The sequence below is a fragment of the Molothrus aeneus genome, chromosome 21 (assembly GCF_037042795.1).
Source record: "Molothrus aeneus isolate 106 chromosome 21, BPBGC_Maene_1.0, whole genome shotgun sequence".
NCBI classification, from domain to species: Eukaryota; Metazoa; Chordata; class Aves; order Passeriformes; family Icteridae; genus Molothrus; species Molothrus aeneus.
In genome coordinates, this window is record NC_089666.1 from 6479283 (window position 1) to 6502260 (window position 22978).

Below are 22978 nucleotides of genomic sequence, written 5' to 3' on the forward strand. Positions count from 1 at the left end.
CGGGAGAGGAGGGTGGAGGGACGGAGAGCCAGGAGGGACAAATGGGGCGGGCGGCGCTTCCGCATAGCAACGGGAGTGAGGGGCGTTGCTAAGGGCCGCGAGGCGGCGCGCCCTGAGCGTTATCCCGGGATTGCCTTGGGGTTATCCCAGGTTTCCCTGGAAATCAGCCCCAGTTTGGCGTTATTCCGGGTTTCCCTTGGGGTTATCCCGGGATTCCATTGGGAATATCCCGGATTTCCCTGGAAATCAGCCCCAGTTTGGCGTTATCCCAGATTTCCCTGGAAATCGGCCCCAGCCTGGTGTTATCCCGGGTTTTCCTTGGCGTTATCCCGAGTTTCCCCTGGGGTTATCCCGGATTTCCTCTTAAATCGGCCCCAGCCCGGTGTTATCCCAGGTTTCTCTTGGAGTTACCCCCGGTTTCTCTTGGGGTTATCCTGGATTTCCCTCAAAATTCTCTCCTTGGAATGGCAGAGAGGATAAGAAAGCAGAAAAGGGGAGTGAGGAGAAACCCATTGCTGCGGTTATCTGGGATAAAGAGCAGGATTTCCCATGGAAATCATCATTTTGGAATCATCAATACCAACATATTTCTGTTTTTTACATTTCCCACACATTTTTTGAGGGATGGGAGTAAAGTTTGGAGTAAATCAGGTTATTCAGGCATGGGTGGAACAGGCTCTTCATTTAAAATTATGATTTAACAGGGTGATCTCAGAAGCTTTTCCCAATTTTTATGATTCTATGAATTCCAGCTTTTCAACCCCTGGAACAAACCCCACAATTCCCCCCCCAAAAACCCCACAGGTTTTCCAGCAAGCACAAAGGAAACATTCAGTAGCTTTTGTATTTATATTTATTTGTCTTCAAAAGGCTGTGTTACAACTGGGGGGGATGAAAATTAATGCATTAATAAACTATGCAGTGAGTTTTGTGCAAACTTAATTTCTGTCCTACAGCGAGAAGAAACAAAATCATTTTATTGCATGAGCAGTTCCAGGGGCTTTGTGATCCTTTCAACACTGAGATTAATCAGTCACAAATGCACATTTCAGAGGAGGACAAAAATCACGTGAAAATCTCCTTATAGAGTTAATGAATGACTCACCTCCCTTCTCTCCTGAACAAGACAGCCCAAGGAAAAATGCTCCAGAAAGGTGGAGATGAAGGATTCAGCTCTCAGGAGACAAAGTCAGGGATAAAAGTTCCTCTCAGCCCCAAAAGGAGCTGATTTAAGCTGTTTTAAGAAGGGTTTCTGAGGCTGAATGGGGCTCTCCACAAACAGCTCTGCTTCAAAACCAAGTTCCACATGGAGGGAAAATAAGCAATAAATTTAAAATAGAGCAAGAGTTACTGAGGGAGGGTGTTCCCACTGATGCTGGCGTTTAGCAGAGAAATATCTACATTTCTTTACAGCCCTAAGCCCTGAACTTTGAAACCATTTGCTTGGTCACCAGGTATTTATAATTAATTATCTTTCTTTTTTTTTTTTTTTTTTTCCCAGCTCCCCTTTCCAGAGTGGCTTAGAGGCGGCGAGTTCAGACTTAGGGGCAAAGGGAAATAATCAAATAATCAGATTTACTCTTTTTTACCTTAAAAACCCTGATTTTTAAGTGTAGCTCAAGCTTAGCACTGGGTGAAAGCCCAAGACAAGACACCAGAGATGTGCTGTGTGTGTTCAGAGTGCAGAGGAATGATAGTGCTGGAGACTTATTGCCTGTAATTAGTCACAGAACAGGCTAATTAATCTCCACAAGGACAGCAGCACTCCCATTTCGTTGAAGAGGGGTTGCAGGAATGCCAGAGCAATGATCCAGGCAGGAGCACAGAAACAAAAAATAAATGTTTTAGATGCTTTTGTCTGGCTTTTCTGGGCTCTCAGCTGCTCCTGGAGGGAAGCACATTCCCAGGATTTTGGGTTTCCTGCTCTCTCATTCCTTCCAGGGAACCTGGAGGGGATGGGTTGGATTCAGGAATGCCAGAAGGAAGATGAACAGCCAAATCCTGAATGTGCTCATGAGCTGCAAAAAGAAACCTGCATCAACCTTGAATAAATAGAGAACAAGCAAGAGTGAGGATCCACTTTGAGGATCCACCAGAGGATCCACTCTGCCTTCTGTTTGGTGCTCGTGTTTCTGTGAAATCTGGAATCAGCTCTCAGCTGCTCCTGGAGGGAAGCACATTCCCAGGAATTTGGGTTTCCTGCTCTCTCATTCCTTCCAGGGAACCTGCAGGGGATGGGTTGGATGCAGGACTGGATTTGGCCAGGTGGAAGATGAACAGCCAAATCCTGAATGTGCTCATGCAAAAAGAAACCTGCATCAACCTTGAATAAATAGAGAACAGCAAGCAAGAGTGAGGATCCACCAACTCTGCCTTCTGTTTGTTACTCGTGTTTCTGTGAAATGGGGACAGATTTGGCATCTTTTAGTCACGTTTTTAGTCACACTGGTCGTTCCATGCATCCAGCCAAGCCTTTAAACCTGGGAGAGCTTGGCTGGGGCCAGGCTTGGGCTGGACACCTGCAGGGACAGCACAGCCTGGGACAGGAGCTGGTTCCTCCCCTGACTCCTCCTTTTTGTCCAAATCTTTGTCCATTCCAGACCTTTGCTGTGCTGGGAATGAGCTCACTGCAGTCTGTCCTGCTCTCTGTGCCTGTATCCGTGGGCCTCTGTGGCTGGAGGGACACAAGGAATGGAAATGTCAGAATACAAGGAATTAAAATGTCAGAATACAAGGAATTAAAATGTCAGGACATGAGCAATACAAATGTCAGCTTTAGCCACCCATTCTCCACATCTGAGTCACAGATCTCACCCCTTATTTTTTATCCATTAGATGCATAAATAAAGTTTAATAAATAATTTATATGTTTAATATTTTAATAATATTAATTAATAAATAACATTCATGATTAAATTAATAATAACTAATATAATATGAAATAATGTTTAAAGAATAAATTAATTTATGCATTTTATGCATTAAACACAAATAAATTTTAATAAATTTATTTATTTAATATTTTAACAATATTAATTACTAAATTAATAACAATAATATAATATTAAATAATATTAAGATAATAAATAAATAAATGTATTTTTATGCATTAAATGCAAAAATAAATTTCAATAAATAAATTTATCTGTTTAATATTTAAATAATATTAATAATAATTACTATAATATTAAATAATATCAAAATAGTAAATAAAATAAATAAATGAATAAATATATTTTTATGCATATGTCTCCACTCTACTCTTCTTCCTCCTGCCTGCAATAAACTCCACTAGGAGGAGTCTTACTCCTAAAAACAGGGGAAAAAACCCAATTTTGATCAGTCCCTGTGGTGAAACAAGAGCGGTGATGGGCACAGAATATCCCAGCCCTGGGGGCTCCTCTGTGCTTTTGGAATGCATGAAGCAGAATTTCTCTCTCCCCTCAGAGAGAGAAAAGAATGCAGGGTTTGAATTGGAACCTTTAGAAAAACTGAAATATATTCAGCCACACAGTAGGAGTGGAAGTTTTCATTTTAAGTAAGTAGAAATATATTTTAAGTGTCTTAAGAGAGGGTGTTAATGAGTAAAAGCCCTAAAGCCCAGTTTAAAGTTCAGTAGTTTTCCCTTTCACAAAATTAACTTAGCTCCAGACATAATGAAATTGCTTACATTCCTTTCTATTCCTTTCAAGCCTTCTGATGAAATCCTCTCTTCTATTCTTTTAGTATAGTTTTAATATCTAATTTTCTTTTAATATGATATATATCATAAAATAACACATCAGCCTTCTGCAACATGGAGTCGAGATTCTCCTCTCTTCCCTCGTCCTGGGGCCCCTGTGAGCCCCACCACGCTCGCAATAAACGAGTGATGTATTCACTTGATGTAAACAACTGAGGCATTCATGCAATAAACAACTGATGTTCTCATGCAATAAACAACTTTATAAGCACCAGCTTCTGTCTCTTTGAAGACCAAAAACCCTCTCCTGACTGCAAGGATGCCTCTGTCACGGACACATTTTATGAACAATCCTTTTGCTAGGATCTTTTCTCCTGAGAAGCTGAGAGGCCTCAGAAATGAAATGTAAACAATGATTATCTGCTGCTGTGGAATGCAACAGGTGAATCTTTGATTGGTCCCATGTGGTTGTTTTTAATTAAGGGCCAATCACAGTCCAGCTGGCTCAGACTCTCTGAGAGTCACAAGATTTTATAATCATTCCTTTCTATTCTTCTGATGAAATCTTTTTCTTCTATTCTTTTAGTATAGTTTTAATAGATCATTTTCTTGTAATATTATATATATCATAAAATAATCAATCAGCCTTCTGAAACATGGAGTCAAGATTCTCATCTCTTCCCTCATCCTGGGACCCCTGCAGACACCACCACACTTGTGCAATAAAGAACTGAGGTATTCATGCAATAAACAACTGATATCCTCATGCAATAAACAACTTTATAACCACCAGCTTCTGTCTCTTTGAAGAGACCAAACCTGTGGGAATCCATAAAATCAGAAAGTTTCGGGAAAGCTGCAAAAGGCCTCAGAGACAGCAGAACTGTGATTGGAGCTAAGCAGGAGCCATGAGATTGCGCAGCAGAAATGTGAAATGTAGAAAATAAGGACAAATAGAACAATGGCCTGTGTATTAACGCTTGGCTAGAATAACTCCCTAAGCTACAGAAAAGTTTATCTAGCAAGATATTAGGAAGTTTTAAGCTTGATAATGGAGCTCTGTGCATTGTGTTTTAAGGCTTACAAGCAGGTATTGTATTCAAAATAAGCAAGCGCTGTTTAACCAAAGGGATTTGTGCTTATAATGGTTGGATGGAACCACTGTCAATACAGAATATATACTATACAGATATAAATACTGTCAATGTGCTTTTGCTTTGTGTGAATGGTCAAAAAACTTATAAAGTGAGTTGTAACATGAAGTTCTTTGCCTGCTGCCGGGGACGTGACCTGCTGGCATCTTCCCATTGCCATAACCATGGAATTTCCAGTGATGCTGGACAATAAAACAGCCCCAGGCCCGTTCCCAGCAGTCCCATCCCATTGGGGATTTGTGCAGAGAGCCCGGCCCAGTGACCCAGACCCTCTGGTGACTGCAAGGGTGCCCCAGCTCACCTGGGTGCCTGCGCACGGTGCGGCAGAGCCTCGGGCCGGGCTGGCTGCGGTACAGAGGCTGCACGCACACCCTGCCCCTGCTGCCCCGGGGCAGGTCGCTCAGCAGCACGCTGTGCACCTGGGAAACACGGCGGGACAGGGAGAATTCTGGTAAATTTTAGTAGGGGATAAAATAAGAGAGAGAAAAAAAAAAACCCAAAAAACAAAAAAAAACCCCCAAAAAACAACAACAACAAAAAACCAACCCAAAAGCCCCCCAAAACAAACAAACAAACAAAAAAAACAAAACAAAAAAACCCAAAAAACCCAAAAAACCCCCAAAAAAACCCCCCAAACAAACAAACAAAAACAAAACAAAACAAAAACCCCAAAAAACCAAAAAAAAAACCCCAAAACAAAAAACAAACAAACAAAAACAAAACAAAAAACCCAAAACCAAACCCAAAACACGTCACCCTATAAAATCCATTTTAACATTTGCAGAAACCCCCCAACATCATAACACATACCCGTAACACGCGGGCTTTTCCCTCCCCACGAACTCCCCGAGATTTCCCCGCATTTCACTGCAGGCAAACCTCCCGACAGCCGATGTTTTGGGAGGTTCTCGGTCCTTGTTTCACGCACCTGCGGGGACACGCTGAGCACGGAGGAGGCGCCGCTCTGGCGCCGGCAGCGCACCCGGTACCCCCGCACGGCCCCGGCCGCCGAGTCCCAGGAGGCTCTGACGCTGCTGGGACCCGCGTCCTCAAAGCGCAGGTGCCTCACCCTGGAGCCCTCTGCGGAGAGAAAATCCCTGTTGGTGCAGGGGATTGTTCCAGAGGGATCCCCGATCCCGCCCCGGGGAGTGCTGGAAACACAGCTTGGCTTTGGTGCAGAGAGAAAATCACTCTGCATCTTCCCGCTGGAGGAGATGAGAGGATACAGGCTCAGGGGAAATGTAGGTTGGGTATTGGGGGAAAAGTTTGTTACAGAAAGGGTGATGAAGTTTTTTCCAGAAAGGTGATAAAGTTCTGGAATGGCTGCCCAGGGAGGTGCTGGGGTCACCATCCTGGGTGTGTTTAACAAAGCCTGGGTGTGACACTGGGTGCCAGGGTTGAGTTGAGGGGCTGGGGCTGGGTTGGACTCCATGGTCTTGAAGGTCTCTTCCAACCTGGGGATTCTGAGAATTCTGTGAAAAAGACCTTTGAGATCCACACAAATTCCAGGGAAAATCAGGCTCTTAGAACCACCCATCCAGCACTGCAGAATACCAAACCCTTCCAGAAAAAAGAGAAAAGGAGACTCAGGGGTGACCTTGTCACTCCCTACAGCTCCTGAAAGGTGCCTGTGCTCAGCTGGGGTTGGGCTCTTTCTCCAGGAAATTACAGAACCAGAGCACACAGCCTCGAGCTGCACCAAGGGAAATACAGGGTGGATATTGGGAAGAAGTTTTTTCCAGAAAGGTGATAAAGGTTTTTCACAGAAAGGGTGAGAAAGTTCTGGAATGGCTGCCCAGGGAGGTGCTGGGGTCACCATCCCTGGGTGTGTTTAACAAAGCCTGGGTGTGGCACTGGGTGCCAGGGTTTAGCTGAGGGGTTGGGGCTGGGTTGGTCTTGAAGGTCTCTTCCAAACTGGGGATTCTGAATAATAAAAATCCACCCAGGGACTGGATTCTGAATAATAAAAAACCAGGATTCTGAATAACAAAAATCCACCCAGGGACCGGATTCCGAATAATAAAAAAACGGATTCTACATTTTTTTATTTACAGAATCTGAATAATAAAAATCCACCCAGGGACTGGATTCTGAATAATAAAAAAAACCAGGATTCTGAATAATTAAAAAACTGGATTCTGAATAATAAAAATCCACCCAGGGACTGGATTCTGAATAATAAAAAACTGGATTCTGAATAACAAAAATCCACCCAGGGACCGGATTCCGAATAATAAAAAAACGGATTCTACATTTTTTTATTTACAGAATCTGAATAATAAAAATCCACCCAGGGACTGGATTCTGAATAATAAAAAACTGGATTCTGAATAATAAAAAACTGGATTCTGAATAACAAAAATCCACCCAGGGACTGGATTCTGAGTCCACCCTGAGGCAGGAGACCCTCTAGGGGCACTCCTTGTGCTGCCCCCGCTCACCTTCCAGGGTGCAGGCCTTGGCTGACAGGGATTTCTCCTTCCCAGACCTGTAGATGGCCGTCACTGTCACCAGGTAGGTGGTGTTGGGTGCCAGGTGCTGCACCAGGGTGCTGTTGTGGCTCCCATCCACCTGCAGCAGCTTGGCTGAGTTCCCTGGCAGGGGCCCATAGAGCACCTGGTAGGAGGCCACGCTGTCCAGCACAGGAGCCCAGCTGACCTGGAAGCTGCGGGGCCCAGAGTCTGAGATGAGAACCTGAACTGGGCTGATTTCCTCTGGGAACAGTGGAGAGAGGTGAGAATGAGGATTTAATGAGAATTATTGACCTGCAGCATCTTGGGGTTCAGGGGTGTGGAATTCAAATCAACCCAGTGGAATTACAATCAACCCTATGGAATTGAAATCAACCCAGCAAGGAATTCAAAATCAACCCAGTGGAATTAAAATCAACCCACTGGAATTCAAATCAACCCAGTAAAATTATAATCAACCCTGTGGAATTGAAATCAGCCCAGCAAGGAAGTAAAATCAACCCAGCAAGGAATTAAGATCAACAGAGTTGAATTGAAATCAACCCAGCAAGGAATTCAAATCAACCCAGTGGAATTAATATCAGCACACTGAAATTCAAATCAGCCCAGCAAGGAATTCAAATCAGCCCAGCAAGCAGATGTTGATGCTCATCCCACAGCTCAGCCCAAAGCAAAGAGTTTCTCTGCCTTTCAGCCACAGCTGTTCTCACATGCAGAAAATTAATATTGTGTACAAGTCCACCTTGACTCTGCCATCCCTGCCCAGTTTTCAGTTTGCCCCCTCTGTGCAGTCTGTCCCCAGCATAAATCTGAGTTATTTTCTGCACAGAGAGGCTGATTTTTATTATTTTCTGCACAGAGAGGATGATCCTGCTCCGAGTTCTTCCCCTCTCAAACCCAGACTTCCCTTAGGTCATCCCAGCATCCTCCATCTCCACCTCCAGCCCCAGGTGGGATCCTGTCCTTGTCCCCACAGCCCAAGCCATGCCCCTTTACCTGGCAGGGTGGTGACCCAGGTACCTGGCACAGTGGTGACCCTGGCCCAAGCCATGCCCCTTTACCTGGCACAGTGGTGACCCTGGTGCCCCAAGGTCCCAGCCATGCCCATTTTACCTGGCACAGTGGTGACCCTGGTGCCCCAAGGTCCCAGCCATGCCCCTTTACCTGGCACAATGGTGACCCTGGTGCCCCAAGGTCCCAGCCATGGCATTTTACCTGGCAGGGTGGTGACCCTGGTGCCCCAAGGTCCCAGCCATGCCCATTTTACCTGGCACAGTGGTGACCCTGGTCCCAGCCATGCCCCTTTACCTGGCAGGGTGGTGACCCTGGTTCTCTGGGGAGGGAAGTAGTGCACGTTGGACTCGGGGATCAGCGCCACCTCGTAGGTGGTTCCTGGCGCCAGCTGGCTGAGCACGAGGCTGCTCTGAGCCCCGGGCACCTGCAGGGTGCTCCTGGCAGCGGGGTCCCCCCCCGGGCCGTACTCCAGGCTGTAGAAGCCGCTGTCCTGGGACAGCAGCTGCGGCCACACCAGGCGGAAGCTGCTGGAGGTGACGTCGGTGGCGTGCAGGCGGTTGGCTTGGATGACATCTGGAAAAGGGACAGGGGACAGAAATCACTGCGGGCATCAACCCCCAGAGCAGGAGCAGCTGCAGTCCCCGCCCTTCTGGGTCAGAGATGCAGCTGGCAGCAGCCCTGACTCACCAAGGGGCGGTGGTGGATTAAGGGTTTTTGTAGATTCAGAGATGGAGTAACTGAGAGGTGTTTTAAAGACTTTTATTTTATTTTTATATTTTTATTTTTATCTTATTTTATTTTTAATATATTTATATTTTAATATATTATTTAATATTTTAATAGATTTTAATATGTTTTATTTTTTAATATATTTTATATTTTCTATAGTAATTTTTAATATATTTTTATGTCTACTTTATTTTTATAATTTATATATACTCAATATATAAATATTTAATATATATTTATTATATGCATTTATATTTTAACAATATTTTATATTTCATAATTTTATTTTTATTTTATATATTCGTATCTATTTATATTTGATATTTATACTTTAACATATTTTATATATTTATTATATTTATATATTTTATATATGTATATTTATATTTATTTTATATTATGTTTAAATATATAAATATATATTTATTTAAATATATTTATATACCTTATTATATTTTTATTTAATATATTTATATTTTGTATATTTTATTTACATATTTATATTTTAAAATTCATTTTTATTTTTTAGTTTAATGTGAAGGATGAGACAATACAGATGTTATAATTTACGTTATCACAATCAGAAGCCAACTATTTCTTAATTATAATACATTATAAGTGTTTATAACACTAAATTTATATATTTGTGTATTTATTTAAATATATATTTACATATATACTTAAATGTATTTATATACCTTATTATATTTTATTTTATGTATTAATATTTTGTACATTTTTATTTAAAATAAAATGCTGTAAATATCTTACAGCTAATTATCTAAAATTACCTTTTATGAGTCATATTAAAATGTATTTTTACATTTCTATTTCCCTGAAGCACCCAGCCTACAGATCTGGTCTAGATCTGAGAGATCTGGTCTAGATCGAGAGATCTGGTCTGGATCTCTAATCTAGGGTAGAGAATTAATTCTCTACAGATTAATTTCCCTGTGGAAATCCCCAACCAGTGACACCAAACCAGCAAAGCCCTGCGCAAGAAGCAGCCCAGAGCGTGGAGAGCTCCATTTCTCCTGCTCTGTGCCCAGGGGAGAGGGCAGGACCCGGGCAGTGCCAGCCCAGCTGAGGTCACTCCCTCCTGCCGGGCTCACAGAGCTCCCTTGTTCGGTGACATTCGACACTCAGAGAGGGCCCTCTTGTGCCACCTCACCTCTCCCTGCCCCTGGGCACGGAACTCTCAGAAACCACAGAATCACAGAACGCACAAAACCACAGAATCCACACAATCACAGAATCCACAGAATCACAGAATGCACAAAACCACAGAATCCACAGAATTCACACAATCACAGAATCCACAGAATCACAGAATGCACAAAACCACAGAATCACAGAATCCACAGAATTCACACAATCACAGAATCCACAGAATCACAGAATGCACAAAACCACAGAACCCACAGAATTCACACAATCACACAATCACAGAATCCACAGAATCACAGAACTCTCAGAACCACAGAATTCTCAGAATTACCAGGTTGGAAGAGACCTTCAAGACCACGGAGTCCCACCCAGCCCCAACCCCTCAACTCAGCCCTGGCACCCAGTGCCACACCCAGGCTTTGTTAAACACACCCAGGGATGGTGACTGCTTCTTTTTGAGCCTTTTTTTTGTGCCACCTCGGAGTTCCAGAGCACAAATTCCAGGCACAAATCCCTCTGGTGGTGCTGGGCAGCTCCCTCTGCTCCTTGGCCCTTCTGACGTGTCCATTTTGGGCACAATTCCACCGTTCTCTGGTCTTCCAGAGGGGCACAAACACACAGGACTTTGTTTCTAACTCCAGGGGAGTGGCATGGAGATCTCTTCTGGTTTTCAATGATTTTTAAGAGCTTTGAAGTGCTCCTAAATCCTTATAAAAGCACCTTCCAGCTCATGAAGCTCAGGTAGCTCTCTCTGGCTCCCCATTGCACAGAGGTGAAGGGAGGCACAGAATCCCTCCCAAAGCTGCAAATTTGGGCTGCTTTGCCTTCCCAGACTCGTCCTTTAGCTGGGAGAGGATCAGCTCTCCTCCCCTGAGCTGCTCTGAGCCCTGCCAGCTTCCCTGTACCAAATAAAACAGGCTCAGTTTTTCCTCTGAGCTGTTCCCTGGCAGGAACATTTCCCTGCTCTGTGCCCTGCCCATCCCATCCCATCCCATCCCATGTCCTGGGGCCCTGCACCCTTCTGGGAGCCCCACAAACCCCAGGGGCCAAGCCACAAAGGGACAGGGAGCACAGGAAAGGTCTCAGTGCTGCCAAAAATCCTGCCAAAAGCTCAGGGAGTGGAAATGAGTGAGCTTGGAGCAGGGAAACTGTGAATGGAGGGGGCAGATCAAAGGACAAGGAGCAGGGAGCCCACAGCAAGCAGCTCTGCCCCTTCTTGCCAGAGCCCTGGAAGTTTCAGCATATAAAGAGGGCAATAAAGCACAGAAAACAGAGAAATAAAAGCCCACAATTGTGAGAAATGGATTTATAGAGAGTTCTCAAACACAAGGCTCACACAGTGTGCATCTGTGTGCAAACCTGGAGATAAGAAATGCTGATTTAGAAATGCCATGGAACAGGACAGACATTGTGGAGAGAGAAATGGAACAAGAAAAAAAAAAGTTTCAAAAGATAACCTTACAGAAAAGATTAGACACTTTGGAGAAATAGAACTATGAAAGATGCCTTGTAGTAGGAGCCATGAGGGGTAATTTTAGATGATTGGCCTTAAAACATGTACAACATAGTGTAGCTAAAGCAAATAAGCAAAAAAAAAACCACTTACAATGTACTATAATTAAGAAATAATCAACTTCTGGTTGTAATAGCATGAATTATAACATCTGTATTGTCTCACCATTCACATGAGACTGAAAATAAAATAAAAGTTTTTCAAACACCTCTCAGTTGCTCCATCTCTAAGTCAGAAAAAAGCTGAATCCAATACACAGTGTTTCCCAACCCCTCTGCTCCCAGAGGGAAGCAGCAATAATTAATATTAATTAATATTAATTAATAATAATTATTAATAATTAATAATTAATATCCTGTAGAGGACCCAGGCAGTGCCTGCCTGGTGACACTCAGCTGGTGACACTCTCCCTCCACCTCCTGCCTCTTGGGCACTCCAAACACCATTTTGCAGCCAGGAGCTCTGCAGAGATCAGGATCAGACTTGCAGGAATGCTGCTGGCTTCATGATGAGGGTAAGAAAAAAACAGCAGGAAGAACAGCTGAACAGCAAGAGCAGGACAGATTTGTCCCAAATCCCAGCTGCAGCTTCCCAGACCCACATCAGGACAGGTTCTCCTGCAGTTTCTCAGACCCAGATTAGCCAGGATTTCTGCCTGGCTCCAGGAGAACCTGTCCTAATCTCTGGATTATTTCTAATTCTAGATTATTTCTAGAATAATTATTTCTAATTCTATTTCTAATTCTCCTAATCTGGCTCTGAGAAGCTGCAGCTTGGATTTGGGACAAATCAAATCTGTGTTCTGGCTCTGTTTGATGTGAGTGGTGCAAGGTTCTGATTCTGGCAGGGGGGACAGAGCTCAAAGCCTTCCCTGCAGCAGGACTCACAAAATCAGACTTGCAGGAATGCTGCTGGCCTCATGATGAGGGTAAGGAAAAAACAAAACAGCAGGAAGAACAGCTGAACAGCAAGAACAGGACAGATTTGTCCCAAATCCCAGCTGCAGTTTCTCAAACCCAGATTAGGACAGGTTCTCCTGCAGCTTTCAGACCCAGATTGGGACAGGTTCTCCTGTAGCTTTCAGACCCAGTTTAGGACAGGTTCTCCTGCAGCTTTCAGACCCAGATTGGGACAGGTTCTCCTGTAGCTTTCAGACCCAGTTTAGGACAGATTCTCCTGCAGCTTTCAGACCCAGTTTAGGACAGGTTCTCCTGCAGCTTCCCAAACCCAAATTGGGACAGGTTCTCCTGTAGTTTTCAGACCCAAATTGGGACAGGTTCTCCTGTAGCTTTCAGACCCAAATTGGGACAGGTTCTCCTGTAGCTTTCAGACCCAGATTGGGACAGGTTCTCCTGCAGCCAGACAGAAGAACCTGTCCTAAACTGGGTCAGAGAAGCTGCAGCTGGGATTTGGGAGGAATCACTTCTGGCTCTGTTTGATGTGAGTGGGGCAAGGTTCTGGTTCTGGCAGGGGGGACAGAGCTCAAAGCCTTCCCTGCAGCAGGACTCACCCAGGACCCATTTGGGGTCAGAAACGCTCTGCTCTGAGCACATGTGGGACGTGGTGATGCTCAGGGCTTGCAGGCTCCTGCAAAGCCTGGCTCAGGAGCTGGTGCCAAAGGCTGGCAGGAGTCAGCAGCCCCAGCTTAACTGGGCTGAGCACAGAGCAAGTGGCTGCAGGCACGGGGCTGATGTCAGCTCAGAGGAATGCCTTGCTTTCACAAGACTGAGGGTCCTTCCCCAGCACCAAATGCCACACTTTGGGCACATCTGAGATGCAACAGAAGGAGCCTGAGCTCCTGCACAGCCTGGGAACCTTCCCCTCCCTCTGGGCAGGGTGGAGGTGCCTGCCAGGAGCCAGCTGTGCCACAGCCAGGCTGGCTGGGAGCTGCTTTCTGCAGGGAAAAAAAAGAGATGTCCTGATCTTAGGACTGAAAACCTCTTGTAAAGCTATGGAGACGGATGCAATTGATACATCAGAGTCCCCTTTTCCTTGTAAGGCCTTGAAAAGTTTGGGGCAATGATTTGTTCAGCAAAGAGCTCCAGGCTAAAGTAAGCAAATGTTAAAGTAGCTGTGATGCCATGAGAAATTTGAACAGAGAAGAAGAGAAGAGTGGTGAGACTCTGTGCCCTCACAGAGAGGAGGAGAAGATCTCTGCTCTCAGAGCTGAAGGTGATTTCAGAAATAGATGTAGAGAACATTTGCTCTTGAACAGCTCATCCTTAAACTAATACCCCATAAGCTGACATGGCCCATAAACACAACTGTGGGAAAAGCTGTGAAAAAGCAGGAGGGACTCCAGGATTGCATGGGCTGAGGAAAAACAGGCAGTGAGCACCCCCAGCCCCTGTCCTGCCCCCCTCCCAGGGCATCTCTGGAGCCATTGCAGCTCCACCACATCTCAGGGGTGTCTCCCTGTGCAGGCTGGGCCCACCTGAGGCAGCAGCAGCTTGGCAGGGAGCCTTGGTTTGGAATTTCTGCGGAGCAGGCAGGAAACAGCCCAGCCTGGAGAGCAGATGGAAGGAGGAGAGCAGCTCCTGACAAAGCTTGTTTGTGCCTCTCCAAAAGCCTCCACTGTTTTTTTGGGTTTTTTTGGTTTTTTGTTGTTTTTTTTTTAAGAGTAGCAGGAGATGAAGATAAGAGAGGAGTGATAATTAAACCAGTCTGGGCCATTCCAGAGCTGGAATTAATTAATTCCTGCCTGCCAAGATGCTGTCAGTCCCTGCCATGCCAGGAGGGGTGCTGGCTGAGGGCTGCCTCCTCCAGGTAGGGAGCAGTGGATTAAGTGGCTTTATTAAGGTGAAATCAGGTGATGTGACCAAAACCTGGCACTTTGCAAGCCCTGGGTTCCTGTGGGAATCTCACCCAGCATTAAAATCCCAGCCCAGGAGGTTTTAGGGCTTGCTGGATTCACAGAATGAACATTACCCTCAGGCACAGCAGTCCTGACCTCTGCAGGTTTTAGATCTCCTTTGTTCTTTTGGGGTTTCAGATAAAACAACACAGCTGGGACTCCTCAAACCTTTGTTTTTTGGGGTTTCACCCCAAAGGATATAGCTGTGACTCCCCAAACCTTTATTCCTTTGGGGTGAAACCCCAAAGGACATGACTGTGCCTTCCCAAACCTTTGTTCTTTTGGGGTCTCACACAAAAGGGCACAGCTGTGACTCCCCAAACCTTTATTCTTTTGGGGTTTCACAAAAAAGGACATGGCTGGGACTCCCCAAACCTTCATTCTTTGGGGTCTCACACAAAAGGACATGGCTATGACTGCCCCAATCTTTGGTTTTTGGGGTTTAACCCCAAAGGAAACAGCTGTGGTTCCCCTTTGCCCTTTTGGGGTCTCACAGGGCAGGCAGCTGTGGCACAGGGGCATTTCCAGTGGCATTTCCCTCTCTGCAGCCCTGTGAATTAACCTTGGCCTGCCAAGGCAGGGCTGGGCTGTTCCTCCAAGGCTCTGCTGGCCAAGTCAGTCCAGGGATCTGGCAGATGTGGAACACGTTAGAACAGGGATTTATGGAACAAAAACATTCCTTTCCTATAGCCTCAATGCTGACAGCAGGCACTGTCCTGAACTGTGTTTTGTAAGAGAACAACTGCAGGAGTTGGAGGTCTCAGCCCCTGATGGTGAATTTTAGGGAGTCAGATCTATCCCAAACAAGAGCTGGAAGGAGCTGACAGGACCAAATCCTTGCCAGGGACACACATCCCGTTTTAGATGTGCTCAACACGTTTGTGTTCCTCCATCAGCTGGCACAGAGACAGAAACTTTTGAGAGGAAAAAATAAAAACCACTCTGAGTGTGAAAATCAGCTCAGGGGGCTCAGGCACTTTGTGTCCACAATTTACTGAGGTGAAATCACTCCTGTTTGGGAAATCTTTGGTTAACAGCCTGTGCAGGTGGGGCATTTCTGAGCTCTGCCTGGGGTGTGCAGATGCCTGACCTGCATGACTCATCCCAAAGACTTGTGGGGTTTTAAGGAATTCAGATATTTTGAGTTCCTCACAAACACAAGTTCACCTCACCAAAGGGAACCTGTCCCACTCACACAAATATTCCAAGGGCAAATATTTATCCCAGACCTCCCAGAAGCCTTGGTTTGTAGTCAGACCTGTGGCAGGGATTTGGTAATTGGATTCTGGTGATAATTGCTTATATTAATTAACCAATCACTCAAAGCTGTGCCTGTCTGGAGACAGTCACAGATTTTTCTTTAGTGTAATATAGTATGGTTATAATATATAATACTAATAATATATAATAAATATATATAATAATATAATATAGTATTAATGTAATATAGTATAGTTTTAATAAAGCAATTGTTCAGCCTTCTGAATCATGGAGTCAGAGCTCATTATTCTCTTTAGTATAGCTATATTATACTAATGTATATCATATATTATTATATACATATACTAATGTATATTATATAGGTATATAATATATAATATATACATTAACAATATACTAATGTATATTATATATTTATATAATATTTATATGTAGTATAATGTATATTATTAATGTATATATACTATTAATATAATATAGGTTTAATAAAACAATTATTCAGCCTTCTGAATCATGGAGTCAGAGCACATTATTCTCTGTAGTATAGTTATAATATAGTTATAATATAATATTAATGTTATTTAGTATAGTTTTAATAAATCAATTGTTCTGAATCATGAAATCAGAGCATGTTATTCTCTTTAGTATAGTTATAATATAGTATTAATATAATACTATATACATAATTACTATAAGATATTATATTACATATAATATATACCATATATATAATAATATATAATACATATATAATATATATTATATATTATATATAATATATAATACAATTAATATAATACTATATATATACCATATTATATTAATACTATATCAATAGTATTAATATAATATAGTATTAAAATAATATAGTATTAAAATAGTGTTAAATAGTATAATATAATATAGCAATTGCTCAGCCTTCTGAACCATGGAGTCAGAGCACATTATTCCCTTCTGTATAGTTATAATATAGTATTAATGTCATATAATACAATTTAATAAAGCAATTATTCTGAACCATGGGGTCAGAGCAAATTATTCTCTTTAGTGTAGTTATAATACAGTATTAACGTCATGTAGTTTTAATGAAGCAATTGTTCTGAACCACGGGGTCAGAGCGCATTATTCCAGAGCCGGGTGATCACCTACACCAACAGCGATCAACCTGCACCATCCGAGCCCCACGCCGGGCCCTGCTGCCCCCTCGCCGTGCCAGCCTACCTCGGATGGCGTCCCTGAGCTGCTGGGTGATGATGGGCAGGTCATCCACGTCCACAAAGTGCAGGTGCGTGTCCGAGGGCGGGCTGGCAGCCGCCGAGAGCTGCAGGAAGTTCCCGCGGCCGGTGCTGACGATGAACACGGTCACCCCCATGTCCTTCAGCAGCTGCATGGGCTCTGAGATGTCATCCGTGGAGAAGCCGTCTGTCACCCACACCAGCACCTTGGGCACGTCTGGCCTGGCCCCAGCCTCGCTGCTGAAGAGCTTTTCCTTGGCCAGGGACAGCGCCTTGCCCGTGTTGGTGTCACCCATCCGCTGCCGCGTGCCCCCGATGGCTTTCCTCAGGGAGTCCCTGCTCAGGTGCTGGTCAAAGGGGAACTCCATGCTGGGCGTGGTGCTGATGTGGATGATGCTGGTCTGCACATCCCGAGGGCCAAAGGTGAAAGGGTGCAGGAGGTCCCACATGAACTCCTTGACTTTGGAGAACTCATAGCGGGAGACGCTGGCAGAGCTGTCCAGCAGGAACAGGAGGTCGCCCTCGGTGTTGGAGGTGGATGGCTGGGGAGCTGGCAGGGCAGAGAGAGGGAACTGCATCAGTGGAGTGCTGTGAGGCCAAAACCTGCACAGGCTGGGGAGGCACAGCCGTGTCCTTTGGGGTGAGACCCCAAAAGAACAAAGAGGAGTCACAGCTGTGTCCTTTTGGGTGAAACCCCAAAGAACAAAGCTTTGGGGAGTCCTAGCTGTGTCCTTTTTGGTGGAACCCCAAAAGAACAAAGAGGAGTCACAGCCATGCCCTTTTGGGTAAAACCTCAAAAGAACAAAGGTTTGGGGAGTCACAGCCAAATCCTTTTGTATGAAACCCCAAAAGAATAAAGTACAGACACAGTTGTGTCCTTCTGGGTTAAACCCCAAAAGGACAAAGATCTGGGGAGTCAGAACTGTGTCCTTTTGTGTGAGACCCCAAAAGGACAAAGAGGAGTCACAGCCATGTCCTTTTGGGTAAAACCCCAAAAAACAAAGGTTTGGGGAATCACAGCTCTGTCCTTTTTTCCTGTACCCTGCAGCTCTGGGGGCACCATCCCATAAATGCTGGTTTTCTCCATTACTCATTGCTGTTAATTAGGGAGAGCCCCATCCTGACCCCACAGGGCCCTGCCCTGGTTAACCAAACCAGCAGCTGGAGGGCAGGGGGGTGTTTGGAGCTGAAGGGACCCTCTGTGGGCCGAGCAGAAGCTTCTCCTTCATTCCAACCCCATCCCATGTGTGACACTGACTCCTGTGAGATGGAAACAAATTCCTCCTGTTCAGCAGAAAGAATCCATTAAAAATAAATAAATAAAATCGAGACAAAGGCTCTGCCCCCACCAACCCCATCCCATGTGTGACGCTGACTCCTGCATGAGATGGAAACAAATTCCTCCTGTTCAGCAGAAAGAATCCATTAAAAAAAAAAAAAAAATCGAGACAAAGGCTCTGCCCCCATCAGGAGCGTGGCAAGGCTCACAAAGCAACCAAGACACTGAAATCCTGAGCAGGTCCAGGCTCCCAATTCCCTCATCCTTCCTCCTGCTCCTTGTCCTGCATCCAGCACAAACATGCCATCCGTGCCAGAGGTGGAGGTTTGCAACCACCAAATCCCTGCTCACGCAAGCAGCTGCTGCTCTCGGGCGCTTCAGACGGCGTGGCCAGGTGCCAGATGAGGATTTCTCATTTTCAGGGGGGATCTGGAGCACCCATGAGCATTTTCCTGCCTCCTGGAGTGTCAGGGATAACTGAGATGTGATCCCTGAGCTCTGCTGGAGCCTGGGCAGGGACAGGGACACAGCAGGGTCCTGCTGTCACCCCCTACGTGAGCCTGGGTCGATGCCCCGAGCTCAGAAGTGTTTTGAAGGGCTGGATTTGGGAAGCAAAATGTCCCCATGGAAACACAACGCTGCCTGCTGGCTTTTCCAGGAGGAGGAGAGCAGCTGGCCAGGCTTCCCCTGATGCTGACAGGAGAGATCCGGGCTGGGAGCTGAGGACAGCCTGATTCACACAGCCCCGGGCTCTGGGGCTCCCTCACAGCCAGCAGGGACCTGCTCCTGTCCGGGGTAGCTCTGCTTGACATCCCACTGTTGTCTTCTCTCACTGCTCGTGTTGGAACTCTGGGTGCTGAGGGTTTTAAGTTTTCTGTGCTTTTAAATGTACAGACCCCAAAGAGAACCTTTCTCCACATCCCCAGGTCAATGCAGTGTTCCAAAATGGAGTGACAGAACTGGGATTGTGGGTGTGGAGTTGGTTAGAAGTGTGTAAAATCACAGGGTGGAAAACTGAGAGTTTGGGGTTTTAGAATATGGAAATAAATATGAAGCAAGATGGAGGTTTTAGGGTGGAGGCAGGTTGTTCTTCTTCTCCATGGGTAAAATGTTCCTGTGCCCGTGGCACCACAGCCCCTCTGGACAAGCACCAGGAGCTGTGCCAGGCTGGGATGGGCATCTCCTGCCCAGAGAGGGGGAGGCCAAAGGCAGCTCATCCAAACCCAGCTCATCCCAAACGCTGATCCTCCTGAACCCAGCTCAGCCCCAAACGCTGATCCTCCTGAACCCAGCTCATCCAAACCCAGCTCAGCCCCAAACCCAGCTCAGCCCCAAACCCAGCTCAGCCCCAAACGCTGATCCTCCTGAACCCAGCTCAGCTCCAAACCCAGCTCAGCCCCAAACCCAGCTCAGCCCCAAACCCAGCTCAGCTCATCCAAACCCAGCTCATCCCAAACGCTGATCTGCCTGAACTCAGCTCATCCCCAAACCCAGCTCAGCCCCAAACGCTGATCCTCCTGAACCCAGCTCAGCCCCAAACCCAGCTCAGCCCCAAACGCTGATCCTCCTGAACCCAGCTCAGCCCCAAACCCAGCTCAGCCCCAAACCCAGCTCAGCTCATCCAAACCCAGCTCAGCTCATCCAAACCCAGCTCATCCCAAACGTTGATCCTCCTGAACCCAGCTCATCCAAACCCAGCTCATCCCAAACCCAGCTCATCCCAAACCCAGCTCATCCCAAACCCAGCTCATCCCAAACCCAGCTCATCCCAAACGTTGATCCTCCTGAACCCAGCTCATCCAAACCCAGCTCATCCCAAACCCAGCTCATCCCAAACCCAGCTCATCCCAAACCCAGCTCATCCCAAACCCAGCTCATCCCAAACCCAGCTCATCCCAAACCCAGCTCATCCCAAACCCAGCTCATCCCAAACCCAGCTCATCCCAAACCCAGCTCATCCCAAACGCTGATCCTCCTGAACCCAGCTCATCCAAACCCAGCTCATCCCAAATGCTGATCCTCCTGAACTCAGCTCATCCAAACCCAGCTCAGCCCCAAACCCAGCTCATCCCAAACACTGATCCCCCTGAACCCAGCTCAGCTCGCCCCAAGCCCACACCCAGCCTCTGGAGCAGGGCACAACCCTTGTGGAATGCCAAGGCTGCCTTGTCACAGCCCCTGAAGGCCTGAGCATTGTTCAGAGCTGGGAAATGCCACGGGTTGGGAAAATGCCACGGGCTCCCAGGGTGGCAGCAGGGTAGGACAATGGGAATGTGCCATGGGCTCCCAGGGTGGCAGCAGGGCAGGACAATGGGAATTGCTGCTGCCGGGGTGGACTTGGGGAGCTGGGACAATGGCAGGAGCTGCAGCACTGTTCCTGCCCCAGCTGGGACACTGAGGGACAGACCCCAGCACCCTGTGAGGGATCTGAACCCAGCTGGGACATTGAGGGATAAAATCCAGCCTGGGACACGGGGACAGACCCCAGTGGGACACAGAGGGACAGAAGCCAGCACCCTGTGAGGGACAGACCCCAGTGGGACACGGAGGGACAGAAGCCAGCACCCTGTGAGGGACAGACCCCAGTGGGACACGGAGGGACAGACACGAGGTTCCCTCTGGTTCCCCAGTGGATTGCAGTTCCAAGGTGCCCTGAAAACCAACCAGAACCATCCCTGCAGCCACAGAACCAAACAGAACAAACACAACATCCCTGCAGGCACTGAAAAGCAACCAGAACCATTCCTGCAGCCACAGAACCAAACAGAACAAACACAACCATCCCTGCAGCCTCAGAACCAAACACAACCATCCCTACAGGCACTGAAAACCAACCAGAACCATCCCTGCAGCCTCAGAACCTTCTCCACACCAGGACAGACTGAACTGCAGCAGCTCAGCCACCGCTGAAGGGTGAATCCTGCCCTGATTCAGGATTGGGACATCATCCGTGTGTCTGTCCGTCCATCCATCCATCCCTGTCCGTCCATCCCTTTCCCAATTCCAGCTCTGCAGGACTGCCCCGTTATCATTTCCCATCAGCAGCTCCCAGGAGAAAGAAAAGCTGAAGTTTTAAGGCCGAAGTGATTGAATTACAGCGATCAGGAGAGAACAGAGCGTTAATCACCGCCTGGCTCCTCTCAGAGCCCTCAGTGAGGAGCGAGCACTTTTCCATGGGATTGCTTTAACTCTGTAAATTTCTGAACAATTTCCTCTTCCCCGCCGGGAGCAAAAGCGACAAAATTACATTCTAATTAATTTCTTGCTGCGATTACAGACAGGTTTCTTGCGCACAACTACTTCTAAACACCCAAAGCAGCACCTTATACTCAGTTTTTATTCTGCAAAGAGTTTTTGAGGCCAGCAGGAGGCAAAGAAGGGGGAAAAGCAGCTCAGGAACGTTTCACTTTTCAGGCACTCACCTGGCTCAGGGGTGTCCTGTCCCACAGCAAAATGCAGCCACAGAATAAAGGGAAAGCAGCACCTTGGGCTCAGTTTTTATTCTGAGAAGGGGTTTTGAGGCGAGCAGGAGGCAGGGAATGGGGTAAAGCAGAGCAGCAATGTTTTGCTTTTCAGGCACTCACCTGGCTCAGGTGTGTCCTGTCCCGCAGCAAAATGCAGTGGCAGAAAAAGGGAAAGCAGCACCATAGCTTGAGTTTTTATTCTAAAAAGGGTTTTTGAGGCGAGCAGGAGGCAAAGAACAGGGAAAAGCAGAGCAGAAACGTTTCCCTTTTCAGGCACTCACCTGGCTCAGGTGTGTCCTGTCCTGCAGCAAAATGCAGCCACAGAAAAAGTGAAAACACCACCTTGGCCAACATAGCAGAGCCTGGTCCTGCCCAAACCGCCTTGAATCCACCTGAGGGGGCCCGGCCGAGCCCGAGCTCAGTCATAGTCCGGGTCCGGCGGCCCCCAGAGCCATCCTGCAGCTCCGTCCGGGCTGGGCTGGGCTGGGCTGCGAGCTCTGGCTCCTGCAGGGAATTTTCCTTCCTCCCCCCACTCCTTTTAAAGCCATAAATCCATCCTGACAGGGAGGGTTGGAGGGGAGGCAGCTCCTGCTGTGCTCGTCCTCCTCCTCCTCTTCTGCCGAGTTGAGCTCGCCCCAGGAGCGGGGGTTTCGTCCGTGTGCAGCTGGGCTTGGCTTGGAAAAAAAATAAAAATAAAATAATAATAATAAAAAATATATATATATATATATGTCCCTGTAGATAAAACTTTGGACCTGAGAGGCACTGGCAGCAGGCCAGGAACTACAGGGAATAAAAAGAAAAAAAAGAAAAAAAAGAAAACAAAAAAAAAAAAAAAAAAAAAAAAAAAAAAACCAAAAAAAAAAAAAAAAAGAAAAAGGAAAGAGAAAAAAAAAGGGAAAGAAAACTGAGAGAAATCCAAAGTCCTGCTGGTCTGGAATGAGCTGGAAGAGGGAAAAAGGCGTTTATAAAGGAAAGGAAGAGTGGGGAAGGCAGGGAGCTGCCCTGCCCCGGGAATATTGGCCAATCTGCTGGGAGGAGCACGGGGAGCTCGGAGCTGCCCACGGGGCCCTCCCAGCGCTGGGGACACGCGGGGCTGCGGCCCCTGCGTCCCCCCGCCAGGGAAATTAATGCACAAACACCAGGAAATTAATGCACAAACACCAAAAAATTAATGCACAAACACCAGGAAATT

At 46.4% G+C, this 22978-nt stretch overlaps 1 protein-coding gene across 2 annotated transcripts; it reads right to left on the bottom strand.

Annotated features, from left to right (window-relative positions):
- Positions 1–835: 835 nt before the first annotated feature.
- On the bottom strand, positions 836–22553 carry VWA1 (von Willebrand factor A domain containing 1). Of its 2 annotated transcripts, none has more exons than XM_066563867.1 (7): positions 22065–22553; positions 17027–17590; positions 8616–8894; positions 7278–7550; positions 5765–5916; positions 5138–5255; positions 836–2674 (listed from the first exon to the last, which is right to left on the bottom strand). In XM_066563867.1, exons 1-7 carry the CDS (start codon positions 22207–22209, stop codon positions 2625–2627), a joined length of 1581 nt encoding a protein of 526 aa, XP_066419964.1. In that variant the 5' UTR covers positions 22210–22553; the 3' UTR covers positions 836–2624. The 2 variants fall into 2 exon arrangements, with proteins under 2 accessions (XP_066419964.1, XP_066419965.1); XM_066563868.1 differs by lacking the exon at positions 22065–22553 and adding an exon at positions 21904–21997.
- Positions 22554–22978: the final 425 nt, after the last annotated feature.